Below are 9,830 nucleotides of genomic sequence, written 5' to 3'. Positions count from 1 at the left end.
GCCAAACTGCTTGGAAAAAAACACATTGAGAAGAAGTCTGACTGTGATCTTCTTGATTTGAGTCTTTCACATTTATTCCTTCTTTTTCGGGACCAAATAAATGAGGAAAATAAATGTATTCTCTTTTAAGGTGAAGGGAAATAATAAAACAGTTTGAGCGTTAAAGTAACCGTGAATCAAAAAAAAGAGAAAACAGACGAGGAAACGAGACCAACGGCTGACAAACGCTCGCTGAAAAATGTCTCCGTGTTTGTGACGAGCTCAAGAAAAGCAGATGCAGAGGAACACACAGATGATGACAGCCGAGTGGGTTTGATGAGTCACCACAAACACACACACACACACACACACACACACACACACACACACACACACTAACTATGTGATTTCAAGACCAATCACACTTCATCAACACAGATGGACTGGGTCATGGATACAATATGCTTCCTCTCCCATCTCAAGTCCTGACTGACAGACAATTAACCAGCAACAAATGCTGAACACTTCCTGGTTCTGCGTGACGAAGAGGCTTAATGATGATGATGATGATGATGATGATGATGATGCAGCAGACTGGCTTTTGTTGACTAACTGTTGAATTTATGGAGATTCAGAGCCAAAGAAGTGGCTGCCATGTTGTAATGAGAGCAACAAGAGAGAGAAAGAGCGAGAGAGACAGCATATAGTATATAAGTACGGTGTAATCCCCAAACATATGACCATAAATCAAGTCATGTGATGACAGCAGAGGCTGCAAAAGCCTTTTTAACTCTCTAGTTATGACGTTTTCTTTAGTTCCTGGGCTCAAAACTCTCCCCTGAAGCCACTTCCTGACTCAAACTTCCCCACTAAAGGGCCTCGCTCTGCAGCGGGTCTCTCTCCTCCTCAAGAGAGCATCATCAGCTCTGGGGAATCAACGTCCAGGTGACCTTGACTCTGCACAGCGAAACTCAAAACCACTGAGATGAGAGACTGCAGAGAAATGTGTAGACGACAACATGCAAACATACTCAGGACATGTGTGTGTAGCTACGCACAGTCAGCATCACACACACATATTGCACAGACATCTGTGTGTGTGTGTGTGTGTGTGTGTGTGTGTGTGTGTGTGTGAGTGTGTGAGTGTGTGAGTGTGAGTGTGTGAGTGTGAGTGTGTGTATAATGCTTTGCAGGATTAGGATGCTACATTACCACCATATCATAAAATAAGGATGTCACAATCATGACATGGCAATAAATACACACTTTTGGGGCAAATGCAGACCTTTCCTGTGACGTTGTGTTACGTAATAATAGCGACAGCAGCGTTTCTCAGCCGTGCCACACAAGGAAACACTTACAGTTACACATTTACGTTAAAATACGTCACAACAGAGGATTATTCTTGGTATTTAATGGTGCTTAACCCTCATTACAACCCATATTGGGCCCTGTTGAGTTGTTGCCCTGTCCTGCCCTGGCGTTAGTCTGCTATTCTCAACCTGTTCCGGTGTTTATAAGTTACGTGCCCAACAATACGCGCACAATATCTCTTGTTTACCTACATGCGTGGCCACAAAACCCGCCAAAGCTTCGTATTCCGAGTTAAAACTCACCGGTACAGGTTACGCGCCGGTCCGGCGGCGCGCTGTGCGGAAATGTCCGGTTTAGTCGCACGAAAAGTCAACAGTTTAGAGAGGAGTGTGTGTCCACAAAGTGCCGCACTGTTCTCTCTTTCTGGCCGCAGTCGCAGCCAGCGAGCAGCGTTGACCACGCCCACCCGCGCGGCACGTTGCTGACGTCATCACGCAGGCTCCCAGGAACGCGCGACGTAGATATTAGTTCAAAACAATGACAGATTATAAAAAAAGTGTAACTTTTTACTGAAGTACTGCTCTTACATATTATTTAGATTAGATTTTTTTTTTTACATTTTTAATATTTTTAAAATATTTTTTAGATTAGATATTTTTTATACATTTTTAATTTTTTTTTTAATTGTACATTTTATATTTTTATACATAATTTTGAGTACTGCTATTGGCTGAATACTATTCACTACAAACAGAAAAGATAACAGGGAATTTTATAATTATGTCCATACTTAATACTGTTTGCAAAGTAGAGTTGGCGTCTATCGCCATCTTGTGGATGTAATGTGGTATTACATGTCCCAATATTGGCTCATAAACCAGCTGTGTCCATGTTTCTTTTGGTGAATTTAAACACTGATTTATTATTTAAAAAAATCATTTTAAAATAATATTGTGATTTGTGTAAATGCAGTACTGTCGCTCTGTGTTTTCTTGCCATGTCACTGAGAACATGTGTTCCTAATGGGCGGCACCCAGAAGGCAGGGCAGGCAGGTGACGTGACAAGCAGGTTCTGCAACAGTTGGAAGCAGGATTGAGTTGCACTTTAAACAGGATCACGTCAAGAACCCTTCAACAAACAGGACTTTAATTTCATCTAAATGACTCCTTTTTCACGTGAGACTTTGCTTTTTACCAGTTCTGGGCATGGACTGGAGTAAAGGAGTTCTTATTTATAGACCTAAACGACAACTAGTTGTTTTTAATGGCAACAAACCTGCTGAAGCTGCACAATAGACGTCCAATGGGACTTCTATGAGACACAGTGGAACTACTTGAGATCTGTGTTGACCAGTGGAGATGGAGCGGAGAGGGGTCTCCTCCGTGCTCCTCCTCCTCCTGATGCTCTGCTGCTGCTTTGGGGGAAATGGCGAGCTCCAGGAATCAAAACCTCCAGAGGCGACGACGGCCCCGGCCGGTGTCGACCTTTTCCCCAACGTTCTGGACGAGGCCCAGGCCTTCCCCGACGAGGAGAAGGCCCGCCTCCCCGTGTTCACCATGGACTACCCTCGGATCCAGGTCCCCTTCGAGTTCACCCTGTGGGTGCTGCTGGCCTCGTTCGCCAAGATCGGTACGTGTGGATGCGTGACTTTGGTTTGTCTCACTTTCTGGTCGACTTGAAATATTCAACTTAAGTACACATATATGAGGCACTTGAATGATATATAGTGACATTTTCTGCTACCACTACACTGTATTGTGGGTATAAATGATGGATTATTGCTGAAAATGAAACTTTATTGATCCCCAAAGGGTTAAACGATGCATGATGAGACATACATCGACCATTCTTCATGATCATATACTTTTACTTTTGGTATATTTTGATTCTAATACTTTTTAATACATCACAGCAGCCTGAAGCTTTGTGACTGGCGTCCACGCTCCTCATTGTCTGCTCTGCAGGTTTCCACATCTACCATAAAATCACTATCTGGATCCCGGAGTCCTGCCTCCTGATTGCCGTCGGCCTCATCGTGGGCGCCATCATGCACTCGGTGAAGGAGGAGCCCCCCGCGGTGCTCAACTCCAACGTCTTCTTCCTCTACATGCTCCCGCTCATCGTCCTGGACAACGGCTACTTCATGCCCACCAGGCCGTTCTTCGAGAACATGGGCACGGTGCTGTGGTACGCCGTGGTGGGAACCGTGTGGAACAGCATCGGCATCGGGATCTCCCTCTTCGCCATCTGCCAGTTCGAGGTGTTTGGAGTTCAAGATATCAACCTGCAGGTCAGTTAAATGCACAGGAGAGGTCAAAGGTCACGCGCAAGAGTCTACGTCATTAGCTTTTCTGTTCCTATTGGAGCAGATTTGTAATGTTGCAGGGGGATCCGGCCCAGAGTCTATCCCTCTATTAATGTCTCATAAAATGATGGTGAAGGAGGTGCAATGCCCTGTGAGTGTGAGCTGATGGATTCTTCTTCAGGAGAACCTGCTGTTCGCCTCCATCATCTCCACCGTGGACCCCGTGGCGGCTCTGAATGTGTTCGAAGACATCGGGGTCAACGAGCAGACGTACATCGTCATATTCGGAGAGGGACTCTTCAACGACGCCGTCACTGTGGTGAGGACAGGAAACCGCTTCGGCCGTCGAGTCATAGGACTCTAATGAGATGAGTGTGTATAGTAGTTCATGTAATATGATCGCCTCCTGGTCTTGAAGCTTCTCTTAGAGTTGTGTATTAATATTTCAAGGCTGTAGGTACAGATTTGAACCGAGCACACATATTTTATAATATAGGGATGTCATTTATTAAGCTACAATGTAGCATCCTCAAAAGTATGCAGAGCTGTTATCAGTTATTGTTTCCAGTTAGAAAACTTAAAAAAAACTTGGCGTTTCCCTGCGTGCACGTTGTCCTGCCTGAGGGAGTCGACATGCAGCAGACCTGCAGGTTTCCCTCGTCGGCCTGTTCCTCTTCGTCGAGAGGAAACGTGCCCGCTTCTGCTTCGGCTCGGCCAAGTTTCCCGTCGCAGTTTCTGTCACTGATTGTCTTCACGTCGGTTTATTAAAAGCGTCAGTCTCATGTTGGCACACGACCGAACAAAACAGTTTCACCTTTACTTAAACTGGTTCAGATTCTCGACTGGTTCAACCTGCTGGACCACAAGTGTGTGAGAAACTGTTCCCGTGCAGCCGCTCGGTGTACAGCTGGTGTGTTGAACTCTTTTTCCTTCCCCAGGTGCTTTACAACATGTTCACCTTTCTGGCCGCGCTGCCCGTCGTGGAGCCCACGGACGTGCTGGTGGGCACGGCCCGCTTCTTCGTGGTGGCGCTGGGCGGCATCCTGTTCGGCCTCCTGTTCGGGTTGGCGGCGGCGTTCACCACGCGCTTCACCCACAACGTGCGTCAGATCGAGCCCCTCTTCGTCTTCATGTACAGCTACCTGGCGTACCTGGTGGCCGAGTGTTTCGCCATCTCCAGCGTGATGGCGTGAGTTCAGGCCCGACACGAACATCTCCACAGGAAGAAGTGTTCAGATGCTTGACCTACATTGATGCGGTGTGAAAAAACTCCAATCTAAGTCGCTTTGTTCAGGTTTATTCAACCTGAGTTAACCGATGAAAGAGTTTCAGTCAAGATAAGAGCTGCAAGCCAAGAAAAGGCTTCGCACCAAGATGCTAATCTCAACCCTCCTGTTTGTGCAGCTTGTAAAAACTTGCTCGTCCACCTTTCCCAAACCCTTCAAAGTGACATGTTCGTGATTCACGTTCACAAAGGTTGAAAGGTGGTCGCTCAACTTTGCCTGCAGTCAGTTTTAAGAGCTCGGATTGATCTTTTCAGGTCAGCCAATGGCTTTTTAAATGGATTATTTAGTGTAAGAAGTGGTTCAATCACTTTGTCAGCACATATAACGCTGCGTATACGTGTGTAAATAGATAGTCCATCACATATGTCATCCTAAAGTCATTATTGTCTGTTCATAACATATTCCCCTTCCTCCCCGCAGCCTCATCACATGCGCCGTCACCATGAAGTACTACGTGGAGGAGAACGTTTCCCAGAGGTCCTGCACCACGATCCGCCACGTGGTCAAGATGCTGGCCACCATCTCCGAAACGCTCATCTTCTTCTTCCTGGGCGTCGTGACCATAACGACGGAGCACGAGTGGAACTGGGCCTACATCCTGTTCACGCTGCTGTTCGCCTTCATCTGGAGAGGGATCGGTGGGCGGCTCTTAATTTAACAACCGTTTAAAAAACAATCCCCCCCTGAGGAGGAGTTAGTTGTAAGTCCCGCTCTTAATGTCCCGCAGGCATCCTGGTCCTGACCCAGATCATCAACCCGTTCCGAACCATCCCGCTCAACTTCAAGGACCAGTTTGGCCTCGCCTACGGAGGCCTGCGAGGGGCCATCTGCTTCGCCCTGGTCTTCACCTTACCCGATGACATCAACAGGAAGAACCTGTTCGTCACGGCTTCCGTCGCCGTCATCATATTCACCGTCTTCCTGCAGGTGAGCCCTTCGGCTGCTTTGTAATAGCATTTTAGCAGCTTAGTCTCAGCTTTGGGCATCCATTTAATTCAAAACATTACTTACACACACTTATCACAAAATAAAAGCGCTAAAAATTGGTCTTTTCAGGGCATCAGCATCCGTCCAATAGTAGAATACATGAACATCAGGAAAACCAACAAAGACCTGAAGAACATCAACGTGGAGATCCACAGCAGGGCAAGTCTCCTCCTTTCTCTTACTCTATGTGAGTCCACCTGTGAGTCACACTGATGGTTTCTGTGCGTTGCAGATGATGGAGCACGTCCTCAGTGGAGTTGAGGACTTGTGTGGACAATGGAGCCACTACTACTGGAAGGACAAGTAGGACCTGTCCATCAGTGGTTTTTTACTTGATGTAGATTCCTGCAGAGTCAGCAGACGACACGTCTCTATTTGTTTGTCTTCCCGTCAGGTTCAAGAAGTTCAACGACCGCGTCTTGAGGCGCATCCTGATCCGAGACAACCGGGCCGAGTCCAGCATCGTGTCTCTGTACAAGAAGCTGGAGCTGCAGAACGCCATCGGGTTACTGGATGGCCCGATGGGGGACATCAGCGCGGCGCCGTCTATCGTTTCCCTGCAGTACGTTCATCATCACGTCCTTGTTATTAAAAAAAAAACTACTTTTCAACAAAGATGCCAATAGCCAATGTACATCGTATACTATGCAACCCAAAGGTAGAACTTATGACTGCATCATACAAGTTATTAGTGATGGACTCGTCTCTCTGCAACTGTATCTGCAGGAGTGCATCAGCTAAATGCATCTAATTGGGCTCCAGCTGATGATGCTGTCTCTCCCATCTTTATGTCGATAGCTGAGCGTTTACTTTTCCATCTGTTCTTCGCTCTCGCCTCCTTCCTCTTCCTCCCTTCAGAGACGAGAGGAAGGAGGCCGCTCGACCCAAGAGGAAGTTCCTGGCTGCTGACGTGAGGAAAATGCACGACATCCTGTCGAACAACATGTACAAGATCCGACAGAAGGTAACAAACACCGGCACTTTTAAAGCAACGCAATTATTCAAAGCAACTATTTGTTGCTCGTGGAGATGTAAATCTTTTGGGTCACAAATATAGTTTCATCCTTAAAGAAGTGCTCATGAAGTTGGGTCGGTGTGTGTGAGGTTCAAAAATGAACTGCAGTGCGATGGAGGTGGAAACCTTGTCCTCCATGTTTTCCAGACGATGGGCTACGCCAACAAATACAATCTGCCCGACGACAGCCGAACCAGAGAGATCCTCATCCGCCGCCACGCGAGCATCAGACGCAGCGTCCGCGCTGAGAGCTTCCGCGAGCTGGTGGGTTTCTGTTTCTGAGAACACAAAGCGCTCACACTTTGACCTGACCTTCACTCGTCCTCCTCTCCAGCCGTCACAAAACATCCCCAAGTCCCAGAAGTACTACTCGCTCCAGCCGGGGGGCGATCTGGAGAACGCCTTCGCCCTCAGGAGGCGAGGCCACGGTGAGGACTTCCTCCTACACCACGTCACGTTGTGAAGGCCTCTGTGTAGCTTCATGCTGCTCACTGACTTTATTGAATGTGGGCGTGTCTTAACGAAGGAGGGTGTGTCTTATTGATGATGGGCGTGTCTTACTGAAGGTAGGTGTGCCTTATTAAAGGTGGGTGTGTCTTCTTGAAGGTAGGTGTGCCTTATTAAAGGTGGGCGTGTCTTAATGAAGGTGGGCGTGTCTTATTGAAGGTAGGTGTGTCTTATTGAAGGTGGGCGTGTCTTATTGAAGGTGGGCGTGTCTTCTTGAAGGTAGGTGTGTCTTACTGAAGGTAGGTGTGTCTTATTGAAGGTGGGCGTGTCTTCTTGAAGGTGGGTGTGTCTTATTGAAGGTGGGTGTGTCTTACTGATATCATATTTTACTGGATTTTGAGCCTTTTTTCAGGGTGCCCATTATACGATATCTTGTATTTTAATATATTTCGATGAGAATATTTTCTCAGATACAATAAATCGGGTAAAATTCACCCAACGTTAGTGATAGTGTGACTATTTTAACGCGAGTGTTCTGGGGTTAAAACCTGTCAGGTGGCAGTGGAGACGTGGGCCGTCTCTCCACGTCCTCGTCCCGCTCTCACGTCCCCATGAGGCGCTTGAAGACCATCAGCGAGACCGGGAAAGCAGGCGAGCAGCCGGCCGCCTCCTCGCCGCCTCCGGGGCCGGAAGCTTCAGACGGGAGCCGTCCTGGAAGTCTGCAGGGCCGCCGAGGCGGGAAGGGCCCCGTTCCCCCGCCCAAGAGGCGTCTGTCGGGTCGGGTCGACGGAGAGGGAGACCCTGGACCGGTGCAACCGCCGCGGCTACCGCCCCCTGGTGGCTGGACCCCCGAGGACCAGGACCCCCGAGCCAATGAGACGCTGCTGAGGGACCCGTCCTCGTCGTAGGGGCCCGAGGCTCAGGGACGCCGCGACGGACTTTTACAAGAGAGGAAGAGTCGCAAAGCAGCGATAAAAACTAGAAATACAAAAGGTCAAAATATGAATAATTAAAACAAATATTTATTTATGTCGTATATGTTTAAAGCATCGTCGTTTCTGGTGAGGTGGATGAGGTTTACCTCAAGCAGGGACACTATTTTACCCTCACCACTGTTACTCGTCAGCTTTTACATGTTTCTTTGTGTTTTTTTAATGGTATCGGTCAAAACATGGGAGTCAACAGAGTTATTAGTTTACTTTTTAATATTCAAATATATTTTTTTAAATTTTTGTTTCAACAAATCTTGCTGAAAATACTGTGATGAGACTAAAAGTGCATAAAAACAACGTTTAGGAAACCAGGGTCCAAAGCAGCGTTGAGTGAGACACAGTGTCATAGATACATCTTCCTCATCGCATTGTTGTGTTGTGTTTGTTCAGTGTTACACTAAACAGATTTCCTCCAGGATCCAGTTTCCTCCCTGGTGCTTCTGCAGGTGGAGTTATGTTTCAGGTTCTCCATCGCTGGACCAGAACATTTGAAACCAGGCAGAGGATTAACCTCATGAAGCATCGCTCCTGCTGCTTTCATGGTGCTTTTATTAGAGCACCCGGCTCTGTGACGGCGTCCACACCGGCATCGCCTCTCAAAGTCTACGTCTTTACATCTGCACAACGGGCTGGAAAATACATATTTAATCCTGTTTCTTAAATGTGCTCAAGAAGAAACTGTTGCACATATTCTGTGCAGTTTATTTGCTGCTGCAGTGTTTGTGAATGATGATGAAGATGATGATGATGGTGCATCAGCTGACAGGAAGTAAACATGGAGCCATGCTGTTGCCTCGCAACGCAGTTCCTTTCAGAGCAAAGAGCAGAGGCAGCATGAGGAGCAACGTGTTTCAATTTAATGTATTAAAGCAAGTGAACGCGGTAAAAAAGACCAATCGATCGGCTCGGTAATAATCTATAAAGATGTGGAAATAGAATATTGGAAATGCAATAAAAACGGACTCGTGAGAGTCTCTGATGATAAAAGTGCTGAATGAAAGCCATCGAACTGCACAATAAATATGATTAGTGGCATGGAAATATAGCCAGCTCATCAAATATAAATCACAGCCATACATTTTTAATGTCCACAACATTTTACTGTAACAGATAACTGTAATTCTGGGAAAAGGGCAGAAGACTTAATGCACACTTATGGACCAAAATAAAATAAAATGAATGACGGCATCAATGAAGTCTCTGTGGTGAGTCATTACAGACGAAATAAATCAGAAACATATCAAAATAATTATATTTTCTGAGACTTTATACGTCTCCACTGCATATATATATATGTGTGTATATATATATATATATATATATATATATATATATATATGTATATGTATATATACATATACATATACATATATATATATATATATATATATATATATATATATACATATATATATATATATATATATATATATATATATATATATATATATATATATATATATTCTTTTTTGTTCTTTTAAGTATATTTAGGCGCCTGTACATT

At 46.0% G+C, this 9,830-nt stretch overlaps 2 protein-coding genes across 15 annotated transcripts in view; one reads left to right on the top strand and one right to left on the bottom strand.

Moving 5' to 3' along the window:
- The window catches only part of LOC137793920 (inositol polyphosphate-4-phosphatase type I A-like), a 21,840-nt gene extending 20,129 nt beyond the window's left edge, over positions 1 to 1,711 (bottom strand). For all 14 annotated transcript variants that reach the window (XM_068590363.1, XM_068590369.1, XM_068590371.1 and 11 more), the window contains exon 1: positions 1,596 to 1,711. The gene's annotated coding sequence lies outside the window, so the exon portion shown is untranslated. The remainder of the gene's footprint in view (positions 1 to 1,595) is intronic.
- Positions 1,712 to 2,652: 941 nt separating this feature from the next.
- LOC137794294 (sodium/hydrogen exchanger 2-like) lies at positions 2,653 to 9,506 on the top strand. The gene is made up of 13 exons (XM_068591042.1): positions 2,653 to 2,923; positions 3,259 to 3,584; positions 3,781 to 3,918; positions 4,538 to 4,788; positions 5,306 to 5,523; positions 5,613 to 5,812; positions 5,942 to 6,031; positions 6,105 to 6,175; positions 6,267 to 6,434; positions 6,731 to 6,836; positions 7,035 to 7,151; positions 7,222 to 7,315; positions 7,890 to 9,506. Exons 1-13 carry the CDS (start codon positions 2,653 to 2,655, stop codon positions 8,240 to 8,242), a joined length of 2,403 nt encoding a protein of 800 aa, XP_068447143.1. The 3' UTR covers positions 8,243 to 9,506.
- Positions 9,507 to 9,830: the final 324 nt, after the last annotated feature.

This window comes from Clinocottus analis, unplaced genomic scaffold, assembly GCF_023055335.1.
Source record: "Clinocottus analis isolate CAN_PGR_092001 unplaced genomic scaffold, fCliAna1.0.p SCAF_24, whole genome shotgun sequence".
NCBI lineage: Eukaryota > Metazoa > Chordata > Actinopteri > Perciformes > Cottidae > Clinocottus > Clinocottus analis.
Note: the sequence above shows the minus strand (reverse complement) of the source record. Positions and strands in the feature narration are given on the sequence as shown.

Coding starts and splice junctions, on each gene's coding strand:
- LOC137794294 (XM_068591042.1), top strand. CDS start 2,653: ATGGAGCGGAGAGGGGTCTCCTCCGTGCTCCTCCTCCTCCTGATGCTC. Junction 2,924..3,258: donor GGCCTCGTTCGCCAAGATCG/GTACGTGTGGAT, acceptor TCTGCTCTGCAG/GTTTCCACATCTACCATAAA. Junction 3,585..3,780: donor TTCAAGATATCAACCTGCAG/GTCAGTTAAATG, acceptor ATTCTTCTTCAG/GAGAACCTGCTGTTCGCCTC.